Below are 23,151 nucleotides of genomic sequence, written 5' to 3' on the forward strand. Positions count from 1 at the left end.
TGTGCCCTCATCTTTGCTAGAACTTAATAAATTTGAAATCGTTAGTAGCTAATTATGTAAGTTTTAAATTTTGGACAGTAAATCGGCCATCTTGCGTGGCTCAAATTTATCCCGACTCAAAGTTGTCTGGTTTCTATATATTTCTGCGCTCTTGCGAGCAAAGCTCGGCTTTTAACCTAGAAATTGACCAAAATAGCGATATAGTTATAATTTCACACTTTTTTTACACACCTTCAACAGCGGAAGGAGAAATAGAATGTAGGAGATCTTAATTTGGTTCACTCAGAGGTAGCTGTCATTGTCAAGGGGAGGCTTCTGCGTGCAAAGATTGGAGAGCCTGATGAGATTTTTGGTACTGCAGGGAAAGGGTGAAAGTATATTTAATAAATAGTCAGAGGATTTGAATGTTTTTTGTTGGCTTAGTTCTGGTGTTTGCTCATAAATACACCCAAAAGTTTAAAAGAGGTCAGTAGCGAGCCGAGCAGAGAGTACAGAGTGAGCATGGCTTTGTGTGGGGTTTGCAGACATGTGGGTCTTAAAGCTGTGCACGGCGCGCGGGTCGTAAGTCCAAGCGGAAAACACGAGATTACATAACTTTTAGTACGGACCGTGAGGTTAATAACATATCTATTGTATCTCTGGATTAAAATAGAGTTGGAAGATTTCAATTCAAACAAACTTTTGTTTTGAGCGGGATGTACAGTGAAATACGGCCAGCTAAATTGATCACTCGGACTTACCGAGAGATATAATAAGGTTTGATATCTTAATATCAATAGTCACTAAATGCTCAATATTCATTGATTTCAATTCAAAAAATCTTCAATAAAAAACCTAAGAAATTGCTACACGGAGTTCCTTAATCAAAGTGAAGATTTCTTGGGGGACGTACCTCAACCCCCTTGCGGTTTGGGCCTTCAGTGGCTGCTGTAAGTTTTCAAGTATGCGCAATCAGCGTGAAAGGCATTAACATATCGACTTTCGGAATAATTTACATTACTAAGGGCTGAAAGTAACTTTTCTTGATATGTTCGGTTGTCCTGCATTCACACCAGATGTACGTTTTCTGAATGTACTACTAGTCAAATGCTCGTTTGTCGACTTCCTAAATGGAGATGAAGCTGATTCGAAGACATCTCCGGGAACCTTGTGGCTGTCATATACAAATGACAGATACTGATCGAACTCTTTCTCGTTCGATTGACCGCGAGAAAACCGAGCTGGTGTCAACGGTTTCTTTGCCCCAGGTGTGCCTTGTTTGAACGACTTAATGTGTCGTATACATTTCTCCTGTATGCTGTTCATAGTAGAATGAAGTTGTGTGTTTTTTACCTGTTCCCACGCACAACGTTCGTTGTAAGAGCGATAGATAATGTCCTCAGAAGGATAACTGAAATGGAGATGAAATTTAAGTCAGACTTTGTATTAGTCACTATGTATAATAGGTGGCGTAATTCTTGTGCCGGATGACTTATTCTTTTTTTGCTTTGGCAAGAAAAATTCCCTAGTCCAGGAAAAACAATGTAGGAACAAATTTTTGGTTTTAAAAATTATACTGCTCTTTGTCAATTAAAATTGGGTACCAGAAGAGATTTCATCTTTGATATCCCTCGCCTTACATTTCGTCTCGTTTTAACCTTGGCTTCGTAAATCTAGATTTGTGGCAGCATTCGCTGAGCGCTTTTTCTTAGTTATTCGATCCTTCGGATTAACTTAGGAGGGAATGGATTCAAAGATACGTGGGTTTGGAATTACTAACTCTTGTCGGTAAGGAATGTTTCTTTACATGGAAACACCGGGGAAGCGCCAATTTAGCTTTTGAGTTCGGCTTGTAATATTTTCTGAGAAACTTTCAAGAACTTCACGCTTGATTTACCTGTCACAACATTACATTTTTGATTGGTTCAAATAAAACATGTGAGCATTTTGGAACCCATTGAAGTGTTTTTTGTAGTACGTAAGGCGTGCAGAGTAGCGCGATGGAGTAATTTTGTCGAGAATATAATAAATAAAAAATCGTATGAACCTGCTCGTGCATTTCGTGATTTATGGTCACTCCTGATGTTTTGAAAGTTCTCAAATTGCACTCGCCTACGGCTCGTGCAATTTTGAGAACTTTCAAAACATCACTCGTGCCCATAAATCACGAAATGCACTCGCGTTCATACGATTTCCTATGCTTATCGGGCAAGTATTAAACGAGAATTAATTTTCTTGCTTTCCATCCCAATGTAAAACATAAATACAGAATGTAGACTACGAGCAAGGAACCGGGTAAAAACGGGGACTAAAATAAGAAACACGGACTGCACTCCAGAGGCCAAGTGCAAAACACGATCTTGTATGGTGATTACGTGAGGTTTTTATCTCGAAAAAAATTTGTAGTGGATTTTTCACAACCGCGTTGAGCTTGATGAAATGCCATTTCTTAGCATGTAAAGCCGCAATATTTCATGCAAAGACCCAGGTTCTTCGTAAATATTGGTTTATTGCTGAATTGAAACACAATTTTCATTGCTGTAGGAAAGAATTAATTTAATCTCTCCTATATTAAAGAAAGCTATTTTGAAATCTGCGAAAATTGATCATGCTTTTTATGAGAACCTATCCCTAACGGCTGAACTGAAATAATAGATGAAACAAATTCGCAAGGGGAATTCTTGAACGATGAGGTAGAAGCTGAAATGAAGCGAAAAACTGAAAAATTGCTGTTAATCAGTCAGAACAAGAATTTCCTTAAATATGATTGGAGCACTAACTGTTTTATCTTTCACTAATTATTTTGTGTAGTTGTAATCGCACAGTGTAATCGGACAGTTAAAGCGGCCAATCGTACTGAGTTCACTCAGCTAAATCCACCAATCAAACAATCGATCACAAGAACCATAGCAACAACAACTTATTCTATGAAAAACTGGGGAATTTCCAAATTGGAGGAATTTTAACTTTATAGATGTATTTAGATGTATTTTTTGTCGGAAATTATAATTGTTATGATTAATTTGTAACAGGACTTCGTGTCGTCCAATTCTGTCCGTAAACATAGTCGTGATTAACAAATCGGACTCCCACTTCACGGTCGTCCGATTTTGTAACACTCGCATGATTACAGACCGAATTAGACTCCACTCAGGCCTATCATCTTTATTAATGGCGAGCTTGCAGCGAAGTAAAAGCGAAGCGAAGTAAAAAATGATAGGAGTTGGAGAGTGTGACCATATGCAAAAGGCGCTACTTCTAACATGCGCGGCCAATTGCATTGTGGGTACAAAAATGGGCTTTATGGAAGTAGAAGGGAAAGGAACAAGGTAATGGATTGGGTGCATTAATTGGAAATCTCATTCGCGTGCGCCAAGAGACACTGGTAGAAGATGATGAAAAACGCATACACGAATGCCGAATTCCAGTGAAGTTACCGCACACACACGGTAAGGCATTACACAGAGGCTTGTCATAGGCTAATAGATGTGAGAATAATTTGGCTTTATCAACTGACTTGATAATGTAAATTGGCCATCATAGAGAGTTTGTAAATCCGAAGATTCGAGCGTTAGTCCTAATTTTCCTCGCCTAACCTCTTCAACAGCCCATTAGGAGGTCTAATAGAAAATAGACTAACGGGAGCTCCACTTCTAGGCTTGGCTAAATCTATACATTTTCTGCAGTTCGCAATTTACCTTTTATTCTGACCAGTTACCATAGAGAAAATAGTTCGTGTTGAAAACAGATAATGAGGTATTATATTTTTCTCAGAGGGCACGGTACGGTAAAGAATCCTGCAGTCTTATTGGTTCTTAGCGTGGTCCGAATTTTCCTTTCGTGAATCGCCGAGTTCCTAGCTTCGTTGTCATTGCTCATAAATATATTCCGTTTTTCCGGCTGGGCAGTATTCATGAGTGAATACGTCGTTTACGACCTTAAGCCGATCAATAACTCATCAGTCCTCTCTTTTCTCTCTCTTTCAAATAAATTTGTGGTATCAGATGTGCTATTAACCCTTTAACCCCTAAGAGTGACTAGCATCTAATTTCTCCTTACAGTATCATCCCTGAAATGAACATGAAAGTCATAAGAATAGCGCAGATGATCACTGACTAAAGCAGCTCTTCATTGTTAAACAAATTCTCCTTGTCAGCCTCTTTGGAAACGTATAGAGGACAGTATGAAGATGAAGAATATGCATTCTGATGTTACGGTGTAAGAAGTTAAATGGTTGACGCCTGGCCTTAAAACCGTTGACAATTATTTTTAGTCTTTTACAAAAAGTAACTCATAATGTTAAAACGTAAGGTGTTTTTTCATAACTGAATAAATCGATGGAACGTTCATTTATTTGATATCTGAACTATCCTAAACAATTTGTTTGGCGTAAAACAGTTATTTTTGAGCTCTTTTACAAATACACTTTTGTAAACCTTACCAGGTTAAATCTGGACATTTATAACGTAAATTACACAACAGAAACTAGAGGATATGATAAAAAGCCGTATTAAAATTGTCGCGACAGTCATTGAAGTTGAGTTTGTATGCCAAATCATTCCCGATGATTTTTTTAAAACTGTATATGCGCTTTTTATCTATCGCGCTCTGTAGTTGACAGATCGTGACAGATACTTGTAAATCACCTTTATCATCACGTAAACAGAGATGTTTTAAAAATGCATTACCTCTGTTTTCAGTGCATTCTATTCGCTCAAAAAATGTTCAGTTTTGAGAGGATCTTGACGTAATTACAGCCCTAAATCATTCGGGTTCTTTTAGCAAGAATTTCGTTGAGTTTTAGAAAAAAAATGAAAATGTTATTCTCCAGCCTAGGTCGGTTAGCATTGGGAAATATCGCGTTCTTTTTCTTGAGTGGACAAAGGGCACAGTTTTTCTCAATTCGGACCTCCTGGCTGACTTGGCTGGCGAATAACTTATTTGTATCATTCCTGCACTTTTGGAAAACAACAGAGCAAACAGAGAAATTTGAACAGGCTTTAAGAGAGGATAAAAGCATCAAGCCAACAATTTCTATATACAGTCACTTCATCGCAAAACTATTGATACTCACTCTAGCTCTTGCACCATTTTTCTGGCCACCCTTAACGTCGTCTTGGAAGAGTAGCGGAAAAAGTCATCCCTTCTAATTCTTAACATGACCGCCCCTTTGCTGACGAGCATCAGTCTTCGCCCCGTCGGCCTGAGAACCTCAGAGACATCCTGCAAACAGAATCACCGTGCAACGAACTAAATTCTACTTCCAAAACTTGGATGTAATAGTAAAGGTTTAGAGGAAGAAATTATGAAAATTGAAATATCAAAGTACTTGTTAAGTCGCACCGAAATGTTCACAAGGATTACAAATAATACAGCCCGACGAGGAAGGAGGATTTTGATATGTAAACCCAGATCTAGGATAAAACGGGCTTGACCAAGTTGTTGTAGAATTTGGACCTATCACAAAAGGCAGTTAGAGTGCAGCTTAACTCAGGAAGGCGCGTATCGGACTCATTCAGACCACCTCTCGTTATATGCAGGCCACCTGGTGGTAATCGAAGCACAAATACATGTCATCGTTGTATTGGTGTCAAACGTAATCGATAACCGAAAGCCGTGGAATGCCTCAAGCTGACTTTGTTTCTGGCTGTTTCGAACGAGGAGCTAATTTTTTTAAGCCAAAATGTCTTACTAAGAAGACTCCTCTCTTTAAAAATTCTAAATTCTGGCAGCCACATTGGTGACGAAGCACATAGTTTTCGCAAAGTGCCTGTAGTATGATTAGTATGATTCTCTTTCTTTTTCAATTAAACATTTTTAATTGAAAACGACATAAGCGGTTTTGCAGAGCATTTCACGACGTGAAATTTATACGTGAGCAAGGTTAGAACCTCTTGAGGAATGACTTATTAAGTCATTAATGACTTATCTTGACTTATCAGTGACTTATCAATGATACAGTAGCTAACCCAAAAGAAAAAACCAAATGTGGCTGGAGATTATTGTGCAGCTTTTTCAGCAAGCCATGAACAAAATATATGATTTACGTTGCTTGAGCCATGAGTCCTCTCAATTTGGTAAATAAATCTGGTTGTGGTAGGGTAGTGATTGAACAGTCTGACAAACCAAACATACATTTCACTGCCAGTGCCATTCATAGTAAGCCTCTGACGAGGTAACAAGGTCGCGATTCTCTTTTTCCATCCCAACGCGATTACTTAAGACAATTTTGAAACATTTTTCTTAAAAAATAATGAGAGCAATAGCCATTTGCGAGCTATGCGGTCTGGTTCTGACTGAATTACAGTTAGATCACACCATGGTTAGATCGCTCCCAGTTAGATTGCTCTAACCAAAAGTTAGATCGCTCCGTCAAATAAGTGACTTCGCTCCCAACATAAGTTACTTCGCTCCATGTAGAAAACTAAGGTAAAGGTAGCAAAACTAAGGTATTTAAATTGATAGTTCATTACATGACGTGCATATCTTACCGAACAATCGATTAATATCGCTCGCGCGTGCTTGAAATAAATCCGAACTACGCACAAAGAACAAATAACAAAATTAGTTTTCTTTTACTCACGAAGATGTCGCCGTTCTTTAACGATGCTATATTTAAGTAAACCACGTCTTTATTCAGTTTTCCTGCTTTTGATTCAGTTTCTATCAGCTCAGAAAAACTCTCCGATGCCCTCTTATCTCGTCTTTCTAGCTCAGATGGGGCAGTTTGGACTACAGGTTGTTGAACTTCAGCTTCCACTTCCGCTTTATCATCCTCATCTTCTTCATTGACGATATAATCGGTGTCTCCCTTAGCGTGAGGTGCATCCTTATATGGCGCGGCCATCACCTCCAAAATCCTTTCAGCTCCTGCAATCTCACCTTCTGAATCAGACCACTCAGATTCTGACATGGAAGTTCTGCAGAGTGTCGACAGTCAGGAGTTGTAAGAAAATGTAGAATTAAATTTTGGTTTTATCTATTTTAATAATTATCTGGGTTGTCAAGTTTTTATCCGACAGCTTTTTATCGGACAGTTCAACGAGCCAATCACATTCAAAGTTAGTTTAAATCAACCAATCGCATTCAAAGTTGTACTATATATCAACCAATCACAAAATTAAACAATTAACGTCTCCTTTGTCAGTCTTTTGATGCACATTTTCCCTTTCTTTCATAACTTGGCTATTCCTCTTTTTTCGAAAATTGTAATTTTTATGATTATAAACTCGTGAAAAACAAATCGAACTCCCGCTGTGCCGTCGTCCGATTTTGTTTAACTCGTATGATCACAGACCAAACTGGATTCCCTTCAGTCCTATTACCATTACGAAATGGCTGACGGAAAGAATGACTCACTGCATTTCTGACTTAGTGGACGTCTCGCTGATTAAACAATTAGAGCTTCCTTGATCACTGACATATTAGCTGTATCGTCTGTATCCAATTCATTTGTAAATACTGATGCACAAAATAAATAGATTACAGGTTAAGAAAATATTTACTTGCCTTTCATTATCCTCCTGATTTTCATCCACCATTTCATTTTCATTAAAGCTAAATGGTGTTTTCAAACTCTCTTTCAGTTCTTTTCTCCAAATTTTGGACGGATCAGACTGGGTTCTACGCTTTCTTCTCAGTACGCCGGAAGGAAAATAAATGTCATCGTTCGTTACTCTCTTCAGACGGGTTGGCTTGGGTGGAACGCGCAGATCAAGTGCTTTAATTACTGAACATTTGCCCTAGTAATAATAGCGAGGGCCATTGTGTAAGAGATTGCAAGAATAACAGTTTGTATGTTTCTGATTATGAACAACAATGTATTCATCGTTACAAGACGGGATGGGAGTTTGTGGTCTTTCCTTATGGCGATTGTTGCTTGTTCTCAGGTCCGCAAGAGGCTCCTCGGTGCCTACAAAATGTCTAAGACCAGATACCAGATTGATAGAAATGCAATCGTGATAATCTGAAACGCTTCTGCAACAAACATTTGAAGTTGCACGAATCCAAGTTCGAGAAATATCATTGGAGGATTTATCTAAAATGTCGAAAGAGCCACTGCAAATTCTTTCAATGGGCCGATCAGGTGCCACACAGTAAGAACATGGTATAGTTGATAAAGAACAATCGTCTTGTATATCGACTACATGTTTTGCTTCGATAATAATTATTTTCTAGAAGTCGGGCACAGATTCAAAGTTTGGTTTACCAGAAGCCACGCTTGCATTTGATTGTCAATAACTCGCTGGTCTCTATCATTTTTCACCGATTATAATGCTGCCATTATAGGCAAAGGCACTGTATTCGAGAACTTTGGCGTCACCAGCTCTCATTTTGAGTGCGGGATCCCTCGTAGACCTCTTGTACGCTCACTTCACCCGGGGGTGAGAAACTCGTGTTGCAGCACTGATGAAAGCCTGCTCGCAAGCCATAAGTTGAAACTCCATCGACTGACTGAGTGGGTAGCTAACCGACTGAGAGACTGCTTAACTGATTGTGAATGATTGACTGATAGACTGAGTGACTGACGCACTAAGTGTCTGACTGACTGAATGAAGTAATGTAGGAAGCTGAATAATTCAGCGACTTAGTGACCGAGTGACTAACGATTAGCTCGCTCGTTCTAATGCCAGCTGTCTAGCTCAAAAACTGTCTGCTTGCAAATTGAATAAGCGACTGACTGATTGGTTTTGTCTGACTGATACGATAGAAAATTACCTGCATGCAGAGGTAAATCCATTCCAACTCTTTACTGCTGTCTTTCACGATTATCTTATTCGATTTCCACTGAAAGTAAAAGACGGTTAGGTGAGAGAGATTTCTTTTATCTGTTATGTACTGTTACGGTATAATTTAACCAATGAAAAGGAGGTTATACTCTCAAAAATCCGACTACTTTGTTAAACGATGTTTAATATTCTTATTAAGGAGCGATTCCTAGCGGCTGTACCGTTATTATCCTTAATAAACTTACTTAAGCCCACTACAAACTATAACTAAGGTCACCACTGACACAAATTCACTGTTATCTTCAAATCTTCTTGAAACGAACACAGTACTTCTACCCTCTCGGTATAGCTTTCCAGACAGTCGGTCACTCCCGACAACAACAACAACCACCTACTACCACACGACTGAGTCCTTACATGCATTTATAAAGCATTCTAGAACATTCCGGAAGCTTAAAACATAAGCATTTTGGTAGAATTACATTATTACTACGTGACCTAAGAGTATGTTCGATAGATTTCCACGGTATGTGTATCAGCATGACTAGGCATTCTAGAAATTTCTAGAAACTTATTCTAACAGTCATTATCCACAATAGTACCAAAGTGTTTTGCCTACCTCCTGGATTTGTGCCTCAAAACAAACGTTTCTTAGTGCCTCCTCTGCCCAATGTCTGAAAAAAGATAAACCTCTGAAAAGAAATTTGGAAAAAAAAAATCCTCTCACTTTCTATCACTGTAGCATGTTCTGACGTTGCTTCTCTTAACCATTTGAATGTTGTGAAGAGTAATGACTATGTACTCGGTCAAGTGGGTCAAGTCCCAGGTGGGTTATTACGCCGGTAAACTGATGGAAAGTGCAGCAATTGCTTTTACAAAACCCGAGAAAATGTAGTCTATTGCTTTTATACAACTGATATGAAGTTAAGCGCAGACTCAGACCTATAGATGTTGAATTAGTCTTGTTATCAGGAGGTTTATTTATAGTAAAGCCTTTATACAGGTCCAAGTGGCCCATGGGGCCGGCGCTTAACTCCGGTTTCCTTAGCATGAAGCGACTAGGAGTATTGCTACTCCCCCTGGATGGGATGCTAATCCATCGCAGGGTTACCCCAGCATATTTGCTGGTACCTATTTGTACACCTGAGTGAAGAGAAGCAATGTGAGAGCAAAGTGTCTTGCCTAGGAACACAACACAATGACCCCGGCTAGGGCTCGAACCCAGGCCACTCAACTCGGAGTCGAGCGCAATAACCATGAGGTCACCGCGCCTCTACGGTAAAACCTTAAAAAAAGCGAAAAGTGACGACAGCAAATAAAGTGACACCAAGAATCCGAGTATTTTATAAAGAACAATCGTGAAATGCAAAATGAAGGCGAAACTGGGTACTTCAGTGTGATCGGACGCAAAATTTGTGGTGAGAACACTAGTCTGAAACCACAGTAGTGACCTATTGCACGAAAGTTTGAAAGCCTTGAAAATAGCTCTGGTGTCTTTAAAAGTCTTGCAATTGAAATAAAGGTTAGTTTTCCCCATAAAAACTGACTTACTTCTAAGAATTGTGGCGAATATAAAACGCAGCGAGATTGGAAAACAGCCGCGAAAATAAGTTCAATCGTATTTAAGATCATTCCCTGACACTGAAATCATGCTATTTTGACTACAGACACTTCACAGTTTATTACAACAGATAAGATTCAGGAGAATTCGTGAGTGAAATGGCGTTTTGATTCATGGCTATCATTTCCTGGAAGCAAAGGAAATGGAAATCTTGTTTCTTTAAAGCAGTTAACAAGCTGTGGCTTTCCGGTTATCCACGCAATAAAATTGAACACTTACGGCGTGACCTTTCATTTCATATGTATGTGTGTCATTTTATCAATCGTCCAAGTAAAATATCAATTTTTTTTTGTAGAGTGGAATTTTGGAAAGGAAATTTTCAATTGCTCTTGCCATCTGTGTTGGACTTTATATAGCCCATACATGCGTAATAAACCAAGGGCTAGGTCAAATTGGTTGGACATTGACAGAGTTCTTTTTTCAAACCTCAAATCTCAAAATCAAACCTTGACTTAGCCGTATTGACCGAGCAATAGCCTCAGTTTGTGATTTCCCGTAACGACCTCACTCTTGGTTATTAAGTCGTTTTAGATAAAAAGCATAGGCTTAGAAGATAGATCGACGAAGCATATGATTGGTACTTTATACAGGATGTCATAAATCAGTATTGTGTAAGTAACAAGCTTATAAGATGCAACATGTTCTTCGTCAGTGAAATCAGGTTTTTAAGAGTCAGTATGAGTTACTGATGAGAAGTACTGAAATAATTTATTAGGGAGCCCAAAGATGTCATTAACAAGTTACAATGAGTTTTTCTCTGTTTGACGTTACACATACTTGCAAAATTTAATCTTGTCTAAGAGTTCTTTGTCGTAGATTCTGGGGCATGTTTTAGAGAACACATTTTTTTCTACCACCAGGAGTTCCGTGTCCTCTCTCACCACCACTGATGCAGTTCTTTTGATGTTTCTTAGAAGAGCAAGTTCCTGCAAGATGAAGCAAAATTGGAAGAGTGCAAGCCGTTTTTCGAGCCGAGTGAACTCGAACCATGAACAAGTGAAACACGCAACACATATGTATGGTAGACGTAATTTGCAGCACAATCATAAAGCTAGGCATAAAGATTGGATGTACAACAAATTAATTAGAAAAAGTGCCACAAGCAGGTCCACTTTAGTCAAGTTTTAAATGGCCTCATTCCAATCACACTAAGTAGAATCCCGGGTATACTCGTAGTTTGATAATAAAGGAGAGAAGATCCTGACAGAGACATCAAAACCATGCACATTTGTAAATTCGTATTGCGGCAATGAAGTAGAAGACTGAAAATAAGTTAAATCAAATCGCCTGTAAAATATGTTTTGAAAAGCTTGGTAAGAAGGTAAAATATGGTACGTGACTATAAGGGGCGGATCTTGCGGAGGGGTGCAAGAGGTATGCACCCCCTCTCCCCAGATAACTTACGGGTCTATGATATTACTTCACGGTTAAAAAAAAATTGCTGTATTGGTTGCTCTGCATTCTCAGCAGTTCATATTATGTTATTTACCTTGTCATCAGCCTACTTCTTCGTTGTTCACTTTTAAAAATTGTTTACATCAATCATCAGCTAAATCAACCCTTAGAAAATGTCCTGTATCCGCCCCTGAATACGGTGACGGAATCGTTCATCGAAAGAATGCTAACCCAAGGCAAGTCCAGTATTCATTCTCCACCTCCCTATTTGTTTCTTGTTGTTGTGGTTGTTTACGTTGATAAAGGAGGCCCTACACACACTTAAAAGTGAAATTTTGGCAATAAGTCATTCAAAACATTTAAGCGTAACAGATTCCATGTGGCGCAAAATGTGTTAGGACTCAAATTTTGAAGGAAGACTATCACCGACCAGACTCAGTTCACTTCTAGGAACAGAGACTGTTCACCAAAGTATATTTGAGCACATTTAGCGCCACACGGTGACTGTTGTCTGTCTACCCCAAAGCTGTCTCCTCGATGCAACGTAATTGCTGTATGCCACATCACGTGACCAGTCTTCGTGAGCAGCTCCTCGACGTTGACAAACACGGAACCGGAAAAGATGAAGTAAAAACAGACACCAACATGTCCTTTGCGCAACACTACCCGGGGGTGCTCCACTCTGAAAAACAAAATATCGATTGCCGTTAAACGGTGCAATGGAAGCAGTTTTTTCAAGTAATTCTCCACATTTTTTCAATTCTCTCCTGCCACTTATCAAATTAATTTTAACAGTTGCTGCAACATTCTGAACAATATTGAAATTCAAAACCAAAGGTAAATTTAAGGAAGCCTCGTGACTCACAACCATAAGAGCTAAGCACTGTTTCCGTAACATTAAGGCACATAGTGATAGAATGGTGCTCTATCACTGGACTTTAGGTTTTTAATTTTTTTCTGGTTATAAGTACTCTACCATGTGTGTTCTTTGATTCCTCTGGTGACAATTCGTGTGGAAACTTTTCTTTTTTAAAGTGAAGTAAAAATGGGTCAAAAAGTGTCAATAGTATTCAAGATCACTTGTCGAGGTCTTCTGACTTACTTAAGGTATGTCATAGCCCTGCACATGGCGAGTTGGATGCGGTAGGTGAACTTGTCATAAGATGTGAGGCCCTTGAGCATGGAGTGGAGTTGACTCAGTTCATTCTCAGATCTTTCCATGGCAGATTTCGTCAATATCCGCTTGGCCCACTCAGGTACATAAGCATATTGCTGTATGGAAGACGTTCGAAATGTAAATAGTTCGAGAATACAATCAGATTTCTGAGACTTTTCATCTGATATGTCGGAAAATTACCCAATAGACAGCTGAGTTCGGTCCAATAATTGTCAAATCACTCATCGGGTCATTTGTTAATAGAACTTAGACACAGAGGGCTCTTACCATTTTTAAGAAAAAGCCTGGAAATGGAGGAGTTATTCAAATGATAGAAATTTTCCGTTATTCTGTTCTGAACGAAAATAGAAGAGTACCTCGGAAGATACTAAAAAATTTCCGAACAGCATTTCCCCAAAATTATCTCATCATATGACTTCAAACCAAAACTTCCCGAGTTTTAAGTCAAATGATGAACATCCCAAAACTTACAGTTCACAAGCAAAGTTTCAGCCCGCAATAAGGTATCGCACTATCAAAAATACAAACTCCTTAAACTTACATCGATGCAAAACTAACACCTGGAATATTTGGAAAAAGTTGACCTTGTTTGACAAAAAAGAAAAAAAATTTAAAGGAATGAATTAAGTTGGTCGAAGGTCATTGCTTAAGGCATATACATTTTACTTCAGATGCACAACACAAAAATCACCTCTGCATCGGAAAGCGACATTTGATGGGTAACGCGGTACAGAGAATTTGAAAATTTGACAGCACCTATTTTTACATCCTCCTACTAAGGGCCAGTTTACATGGAGGTGGGGGACCCCAGGTAGGTGAGGTAACCCGCCTGTCCATATAATTTCTTATTTTATTTTGATCACGTTTACATGATAGGTGGGGTGACCCGCCTAGGCGGGTTGCCCGGTCTGGCAGGTAGGGTAACCCTATCAGCCGGGGTGACAATTTCCCATGCAAACGTGTCAAGGTGGGGTAACCCGCCCAGCCGGGGTCGCGTTCATGGCAAAAAGCTCAAAAGCGAAACATGTATGTTTTAAAACTTTGTACATTTCCTAGCCGTCTCACGGCAGAAATCACCAGAAACCGCAACAGAGACACGAGGAGTGTAAAATGTTCACATTTCGGAATATTTAGCGTTGTAAATCGACCATATTTGTTTGCCCAAACTATTCCGTACAACGTATTAGTCAACGGTTCGTCGCGAAACCAAATACCGCGTAACACTACGCGTGACGCTTTCATGAATAAATTCATATGTGTTTGAGAATTAATCTTTCGTCTTTTTCGAGATGTGAGCTTGGGATGCCTCTGCTCAAAGTCCTTAATGGCAAGCGCAACAACAACCTCAAGAAACCTCACCTCAGCACCCCGGGGTTGTAAGATTGCATGTAAACGCGTTTTATTTTTCGACCACGGCTAGGTGGGTTACCTCACCTACCTAGGGTCTCCCACCTCCATGGAACAGGCCCTAAAATGTATCAGCGATAGCCCTTTGTTATCTGATGATGAAACCAAAATGTTCTTGTTATACTCCCCCGCTGACACAGCACCACCCTTTCTTTAGAAACTAACCCCCTTGATACACGCTCTTTGATTGGTTCTAAACCTGTTATACTCCCCCACCCAAGTAGCACCTCACTTTCTTTAAAAACTTACCCCCTTGATACACGATTGGTTCTTACTTATGATGTTTTAAAGAACAAGAGCAAAGATGACGTCACTATAAAAAACATTTTGTTTTTTTTTTTAACAATTAGATTTTACTTTTTAACAATTAGATTTTATATTGCCATGGGTCTTAACAGTATTATATTACAAAAGATGCCAAAGTGCGTGAAAACATTAGTAACAGCGCTTCGTGTGCCCCTTTTATTCTTTTTTCGTTCTTACCACATTTTGATGTCATCTATGATCTATTACAGAAAATACGAATTACAACATTATCATTCTGTTGTAGTTACAGTAAAAGACTTAGATTTATCTCTTTTCTTTTAGTTTTATTCTTATTTATTCACACATTTACTATTATAATTTTTCTTGTTTCTTGTAGCATTGTTTTGCTTTTTCCTGAGTTACTCGAGAATTGATCCATGCTTAGCGTACGTATATCGAGCTGTGGATGCAGGTGGGAAGTTTGGAGAGCACGAGAGAAGCGGAGAGTTACCCGAGACGCAGCCGAGAACACCTTTAAGGTCTTGAGTGTTCTCCAAACTTCCCAAGTGCATTCATGACCATTTTTGATATACGCATGGCTAAAAGCATAAACCAATTATTTTAAAACATAGCGGACAAAACTGGGCACAAAGAAAGAGTTTGTGAAACAGTTCTGTCGATTTACCAGGTAACTGCGTCTAAACGAATCATAAAAGTGCACGCTTTACTAACGTAACAATCAAATGTAACGCATTCCTTATAAAGCGCGATACAAACATAACAATAAATACGAAAAAATTCCAAAGACTGGGCGACATACTAACGTAACCATCACAAATAACAAAGTCCTAAAAGTGCGCGTGACAATAGATGAAAAAGAATGTTAAAACATAAGGAGATACTGACGTAACAATTTGAGGTAAGAAAATCCCACAAGTGCAACGTAACAATCGATGAAAGAGAATCCTAAAACTGCACGAAATACTAGCGAAACAATTGAGGAAAGGGAATCTTAAATATGCGCAAGACATCAACATCACAATTGATGGATGATGATCCTAAAAATGTGCGAGATACAATACGGAAGAAAATCCTAACATTGCCAGAGATACTCAAAGAGGCCATCTATGAAGTGCGCGAGATATCAAAAAAAATCGACGAAAGAGAGTACCTAAAATGCACAAGATACTGACCGCACAGAAAATAAAATAATAAAATTTCAGGACACACTAACGTAAGAGTCAATGAAAGAAAATCCAAAAGCTGCGACGTAAAGGTCGATGAGAGAGGATCCTACAACTGGGCGACGCACAAACGCATAAATCTATAAAAAAGAATTCTAAAAATTCGCGAGATACTGACGAAACAATGGATGACAGAGAAGCCTTAATATGCACGAGAGACACTATGGGAAAGACCGACGAAAGAAAATTCTAAAAGTAACTGAGATACTAAAAGAACATGAAATGAAAATTGAGAACTAGTAGTTCGCGAGCAACTTAGATCACAAATCAAATGAAAAAAAATCCTAAAACTACACGAGATACTGAAAAAATAAGCGATAAAAGTGAATCCTAAAAGTGCACAATATATTAACAAACAATCTAAAGAATATCTTAAAAGTGCGCGAGGTTTAAATGAAGCAATCGATGAAGGAAAATCCTTGAAACGCGAGATACTGACCAAAGAATCCATAAAAATGAATCCTCAAAAGGCACGAGCTACTGAAGAAACAATCCAGTACAGAGAATCCTTAAAATAGACGAGATCCTGACGTAACAATCGAATAAGAGAGAAAATCTCAAAAAATGGGCGAGATACAAACACAACAATGGAATGAAACAGAATCGAAAACCTCCACGAGATACTGAGGTAACACACGGATGAAAGAGAAACCTAAAACTACGCAAGATACCAACGAATATTAAAGTGCACTCGATATTTATGTCACAAACGATGAAAACAATCTCTAATGTGGACAAGATGCTAAAGAAACAATCGATAAAAGAATAAGCGAAATATGAATGTGACAATCAAATGAAATAGTGCGCGAGCAACTAAAATGGCAACCAAATGAAAGAAAATCTTAAAAGTGCGCGAAACACCAACGTAACAATCGAGGGAAAGAGAATCCTAAAAGTGCATGGGCAAGATACTAACGTAAAAACCGAATGAAAGAAAATCCTAAAAGTGCACGAGAGACCAATATTAGAAGTGCGGAAAAACTAACGTGACCGAGATCCTAACATAACGATAAAAAGGCTGGGCAGTAATTATGAATGCAGGTGATACTAATGGAACAATCGAAAAAAGGAGAATCCTTAAAGTGTCCAAGATACCAGAATGACAACAGATGAAAGAAAATTCTAAACTTGAAACGTGCGTAAGATGTTAGCGTAATAATCAAATAAAAAAAGAGAATCCTAAACGTGCACGAGATACTAACGTTACATTCCTATGAAAAGGAATCCAAAAGAGACGCGAGATACTAACGTAACAAACAAATAAAGCCGGGAGAATCCTTAAAATGCGAGTAAGATTAATGTCCCAAGCGATAAAAAAGAGCATCATTAAAATGGGCAAGATAATAACGTAATAATCGAATGAAAGATAATCCTAAAGGTGCGCGAGATACTAAGGTAACAATCAAACTGAATGAAAGATAATCCTAAAAGTGCGCTAAATACTAAGGTAACAATCAAATGAAAGATAATCCATAACCTACTCGAAATATTAACGCAAAGAAAATCCTAAACGTGCAAAAGATACCAACGGAACAATCAAATGAAAGAAAATGCTAAAAAATGTGCGAGATACTGAAGTAACAACTCAGTGAAAGAGAATCCTAAAAGTTCAAGAGCAACAAACATACCAACAAGTGAGGTTAATCCTAAAAGTGCACGAGATACCAACGTAACAATCAAATGTAGGACAATCCTAAAAGTTCGGGAGATACTAACGTAACGACGGGATGAAAGTGAATCCTAGGATTGGGCAAATGAAAGTGAAAATTAAAAGTGCAAGAGATAATAATGTAAAAATTGAGTGAAAGAGAATCCTAAAAGGTGCACGTGATAAAAAACAAATCAATGAAAGTATCCTATAAAAGTGTGTAAGATACTAACCACCGATGAAGGAGAATAGTTAAAGTAAAGTAACAGTCAAATTCAATAGAATCCTAAAAGTTCGCGAATACAAACTAACAATCGAATGAATCAAAAAGCCAGAAATTCTGGCAACAAACATAACAGCCAAATAAAAGAAAATCTTTAAGTATTTAAGATATGACATGGCGCATAATCGAGGATAGAGAATCTTAAAAATTCACCAGATAATTACGAAACAATCGATGAAAGAGAGTACTTAGAGCGCACGAGATATTGACGAAAAAATTTTAAATGAAAGAGAATCCTAAAAAAGCGCGTTAATCTAACGTGACATTCCAATAAAAGAGGATCCTAAAAGTGCGCAATCTGTAACGTAATAATCCAATGCAAGACAATCCTAAAGTTCAGGAGATACTAGCGTAACAATCGCATGAAAGAGAATCGTAAAAGTCCGCGAGATACTAACGTAACAATTGTATGAAAGAGAATCCTGAAAGTGCGCGGGATAATACCGCAACAATCGAATGAAAGGGAATCCTAAAAGTGAGAAAGATACCACTGCAACAATCAAATGAGATAAAATCCCAAAAGTGTGAGAGACACTAAAGTAACAAGCGTATGAAAGAGAATCCTTAAAGTGCACAAGATACCAACATTAAAACCAAATGTTGAACAATCCTTAAATTTTTTAAGGCACTAATGTAACAATAAAATGAAGGAGAATCCTAAAAGTGGGCTAGATACTAACGTAAATAGCAAATGAAAGTGAAACTTAAAAGTGCGGGAGGTAATAACACAACAATCGAATTTGAAATCGATTGTCAACGTTGATCTATTTTCAAACGATCAAACATTGCTACAGGTGTTCTTTTGCCCAGATCTGGAAATAAGATAGTTGATTTTTCATTTGCTAACAGAAAGCTTGTGATAGTGTAGTCTGATCGTCCGGGCGAGTGTTATCCTGAAAAGGATTGTTATCAGTAGCGCTGACTGACGTTTCGACAACCAGACGTTTCGACAAATGACTCTGGAAAGCTGGTTTACTAACTTAGAAGAAACTCCCCTCAACAGCTGTCAACCACTACCGGCACTATACCCATCACATGAACATTACAAACGAACCATACAGAACGACCTCACCTCGCCAAAGGATCGAAACCGACCAAAGGAGCGGTTTATAAGATCATTTTCTTCGACTGCCAAGCATCCATTCTTTCGGAGAGACTGACAGAAACCTCACAACGAGACTGACTGAGCACAAGCGGGCGGGAAAGGTGATGTCAATAATCACATCGCTGAAGATTATCGACTTACGCACCACATTATTCACTAGGACTCTTCGCAATGCCTAACCTATAGCACTAACTACTTTAAACGACTGACTCTGGAAAGCTGGTGAACTAAATAAGATGTCACACCCCTAAAGTACTGTCAAGTACTGCCGACACCATACAAGCGATTTTTTCACGACATTAACATTACAAACGTACAGAAGAGATCGACCTAGCTTTACCGACAGGATCGAAACCGACCAATCACGACCGACTTACGCCATTAACAACATTAACTGCCCTAAGTAGTTGACAGGGTACTCAATGAAACGATCACAAAGACATTGTCGATCCTTCAGAGATCCAAGACTATTAGATTTACCACACGTTAAGACTAAATGTGGACAGACCTCGTTTAAGTTCTCAGCTGCGAGTGCCTGGAACAAACTGCCAAGAGATATACGTGCACGTGCTTTCACAACACTTGCACAGTTTTAGGGCAAAACATTTACTTACCTAATGAACATGGACAGCTCCAATCACATCTGTACAAGTTAAACGTAGATTTTATTTAATAATTCTTAAATATATTTTATTATTAAATTGTAAACTGCATGCTTTATATTTTTTTATCGACTTTTATGTATATTTTCTGGTCACCGATCGATACCAGTCAATCACTATTGATTGACTGACCGGTCTTTAATCAGGATAAATAAAGTTATTATCATTAATCTACCAAGGTAGACTCGTCGGCCACCTCATCTTTCAATTGAAATAACCTATCAATAAGATGACTGCAAAGATGTCCATAAAGAACGTAGTCAATTTCTCTGTCATCCCTTCAGAGGTCTGAGTATGCTCCCAGGTGTTGCTGTTCAACCGTAATATAAACTTGTTGAATATACCCCGCAACCTTCAGATTGCGTTTCACAATCAGAAATTTCGTCTGAGAACACACTCAGGGCTCTCTCTAGATTACAGAGTAATTGATTATCTATCTTCAGAGATATTATTACAGCCCAGGAAACCTTGGACCTAACGATATTTTAGTTCAACTGATAGCTAAAGTCACTGACGAATCAGCCAAAGTTCTGTGCTTTTACACTCTATTAAAGTTTTTTTGTACCCTCCACCTTTGCGAGGCAAACATAGCCTTTATTTGGAAATTGCAATATTGGAAGAATTCAACATCCAACAGCTGAATTTAATCAAACGATCATGTTGAGAGAAAAATAAATGAGTCACCTTACCGATTTTCCCCTTTGATACAATGATTTGTTAAATAACATTTCCTTGACTTCTGAATTATCACGCAGGGTACGAAAGGACCTCTGAGCCGCAGTCTCTGGTACCATTACGGTGGAGTAGGATACTAATGCCTTTAATACACGGCCGAGAACCACAACCACGCGAACGGCCCAACGGAATTTAGTACTCGCCTATAAAAATGATTATAAACAATAATTTACTGCATAAAAGCATTCCATCGCAAGAAATGATTATTTTTTACATTTACTCTAATTTCGCCGGATAGCATTTGCCTGATGTCTGTATCAATCTTCAGCAGACACAATTTTCTATAGCAAAATCAAGGCATATACATATTAAATATTTTCCCCGGAATTTTCAAATATTAAATTATAAAAGAAGAAAGTATTTTTCTCCGGATTGCAAATGTAGAACAAAGTTCTACATTTCAAGTACAATCCGTGTTAGTCTTCCCTTGTCAACCATTCTTGTAACATTGTAGTTTATTCATACCTCTTTCACGCTTTTACCATTTGGCAAACTATAATTTATCAACGTTCTTAAATAGTTTTCAGGCCAATAATTTCTTGTTACAATCCTCGGATATCTTAGCTATCCTTTTTAGACTTGTTATCTTAAATGCTACGGTTGGATAGCATTCAATTAAGCCATGCTACAATGAAAGATAGGGGGGGGGTGGAGGGGCAGATAAATTACACTTACTATTTGTCTGGTCCACAACCTCTTCTCAGCGAGCCATTTTTTCTTTTCTGAGAAAGATTTAAAGTTGAATCCTGCAGCGGAAACGTTCGTTACCATGAGTGCAAGAGCTGCGCCTCGAAAAGTCTTCTTTTTCTTCTTTTTCTCCTGCTCTTTCAATCGCAGTTCTTCCTCCGCTTTTTCTCTCTCTGCTTTTTCTTTCTCTGCTTCCATAATGCGCTTAATTCGTCTCTTTGCCGATTGCTTTCGTATCTTTGCCGTTAAATCACTGCAAGAGGGTTCCCCGTTATATGCAGAACCTCTGAGTTCGAGCAAATTTTTTACCGGGGTAGAAGAGCAAGGTTTCTTGCTTGAAGCTGGACGAACTAAGACAGGGCTGGCAGATGCAGTTCTTCTTAGGAAAGACTTTACGGACTCGTTTAAAGGCGTTTCTCTATCTTCTATGTACGGTGGAGCAGCTTTCCCATTAAAAACATCTCCCTCAATATCTTCGTCGTTTAAGTTTGGATACCTGAGAGTTGTTTTACCAAACGATCGTAAGAAGTGGTCTCGACGTAGGCTACTGTTTCTCCTGTTCACATAATATGCCATGAAATTCGCTGCGTCCAGCGATACACTTCGTCTTTTAACCAACAAAGCACTACCTCTTCTTGCCTTTGCTTCCTTTGAGGTCCTCTGGCCTTGTTCCTTTAAAGAAGGTACTTCTTCGTCCCCTTCTGTTATTTTATCCCCATTCTCATCAAAGAAGATCACGCGGCTACTTGGATGTGTTCGTACTGAACCCTTTTCAACTCCATCGTGTGGATACGAAAGTTTCAAATACGGCACAACTGAAAAACTTCTTCCATCAGCCAGCTGTTTTGTTTCCATTTGAAATAGATTGAAACCTAGCCGACCATTCACTTCGTAAGTAAAAGTGGCAAGTACCTATGTGGTACTAGTTGATGTCGGTTTCATGTTTATTAAAAGCGATTCATTAACGTTCGCGTTCATTCTTTTTTGTCGAGCTTCAAATAGGCACGTTGATTCTCAGCCTGTTCCATCTGAAACGTTTTTAGTCGCGTTAAAACAAAGCTCGCCAGACATTCAAAAGAAAGATTCGGACATAAAAACGTTGAAATAAGATGTCGAAAATCACAATGCTTTGGGAGAAACCTATTGGTCACTGCTGTACGTGACCCTCAATATGTAGTTTCCTTTAAATTTCAAGTCAACATTACCTCTGAATGGCTTCCTGTATATCTCATGCATGAAACGCACTAACCTGTGTTAGATTGGAACACTTCTTTTGGTGGAGTTTGCATAAGCGAAATTGGAAATATTCTCGCATGAACTGGAATCGTTGTATTGTTTTAAAAATGTCGCTCAAGATTTGCATGCCAACAACCAAACAAAAAGCCGGTCGCTAGAGGGATTTTGGCAAAATCCCTCTAGCGACCGGCTTTCTGTTTGGTCACAAAAGTGGTACTTTTGCATATCGACTTAATTGATACCCAAGAGATTTGTTGTTCTCGAAAGAAGCAAAGTTACCAATAAAAGCGCATTTTAGCGTTCTTTAAGAGGTGCTGTTGTGTATTGCGTTATATAGCGTTACCACTGTAAAGGCACGTTGTATTACTTAATCGTGTTGTAAATCTACCCTTATAAGTAAAAGTAAAATAACTAATTACGAATATTGTATGGCAAATATATCGATCATTGAGTAAAGGACAGTTGCATTTGAGTCAGAATGAGAGAAGTCACTTGACTTATGAATACTCTACAGGTGACAACCTTCCAAAAGGTTATTTTTAAGTTAAAACCAGCCCTGCTATTCTTGTTTGCGATCTTTATTTTATGCTGATATCCTTAGCATACTTACCAAATGATGCTCTATGAAACAGATTCACTTCCAGAAATCTTACATTTCCACTTGCAAGAACCAGTGATACTGTCACTCGGTACTGCAAACTTCCAAACTTCTTACCAACATTGTGTTTGTACAGTACAGTCAGTATTCCAATCTGTTTGAGGCTTTTGTCTTCTTTGAAGTGAATAAGCCACACAGCAATCTAGAATAAATACAGAAGATTTCACCAGGAATGGGAAAGACGAAATCAAACTGATCTCAATGCTGTACGATGCTCTGGCAACAAAGAAAAGCCACCAGAACTATCTGAACCTATCATAATTCTGGAGTAAATTTTTCAAAAGATCTAAAGAATAAACTGTCCATGTTATTATTAAAAATACGCTTGTTTCGATTAAA

General features: G+C 38.5%; 1 protein-coding gene across 3 annotated transcripts; it reads right to left on the reverse strand.

Moving 5' to 3' along the window:
• Positions 1-33: 33 nt before the first annotated feature.
• Positions 34-22,316, reverse strand: LOC113681325 (uncharacterized). Of its 3 annotated transcripts, none has more exons than XM_027198418.2 (12): positions 22,168-22,316; positions 20,907-21,946; positions 20,186-20,374; positions 12,827-12,996; positions 12,244-12,406; positions 11,107-11,255; positions 9,328-9,382; positions 8,698-8,766; positions 7,489-7,721; positions 6,563-6,899; positions 5,054-5,202; positions 34-1,390 (listed from the first exon to the last, which is right to left on the reverse strand). In XM_027198418.2, the coding sequence occupies exons 2-12, from the start codon at positions 21,771-21,773 to the stop codon at positions 1,000-1,002; spliced, it is 2,772 nt and encodes a 923-aa protein (XP_027054219.2). In that variant the 5' UTR covers positions 21,774-21,946; positions 22,168-22,316; the 3' UTR covers positions 34-999. The 3 variants fall into 3 exon arrangements, with proteins under 3 accessions (XP_027054219.2, XP_027054218.2, XP_027054220.2); XM_027198417.2 differs by having other exon boundaries at positions 9,328-9,400; XM_027198419.2 differs by lacking the exons at positions 6,563-6,899; positions 7,489-7,721 and having other exon boundaries at positions 9,328-9,400.
• Positions 22,317-23,151: the final 835 nt, after the last annotated feature.

The sequence above is a fragment of the Pocillopora damicornis genome, chromosome 12 (assembly GCF_964200805.1).
Source record: "Pocillopora damicornis chromosome 12, jaPocDami1.2, whole genome shotgun sequence".
Taxonomy (NCBI): Eukaryota; Metazoa; Cnidaria; class Anthozoa; order Scleractinia; family Pocilloporidae; genus Pocillopora; species Pocillopora damicornis.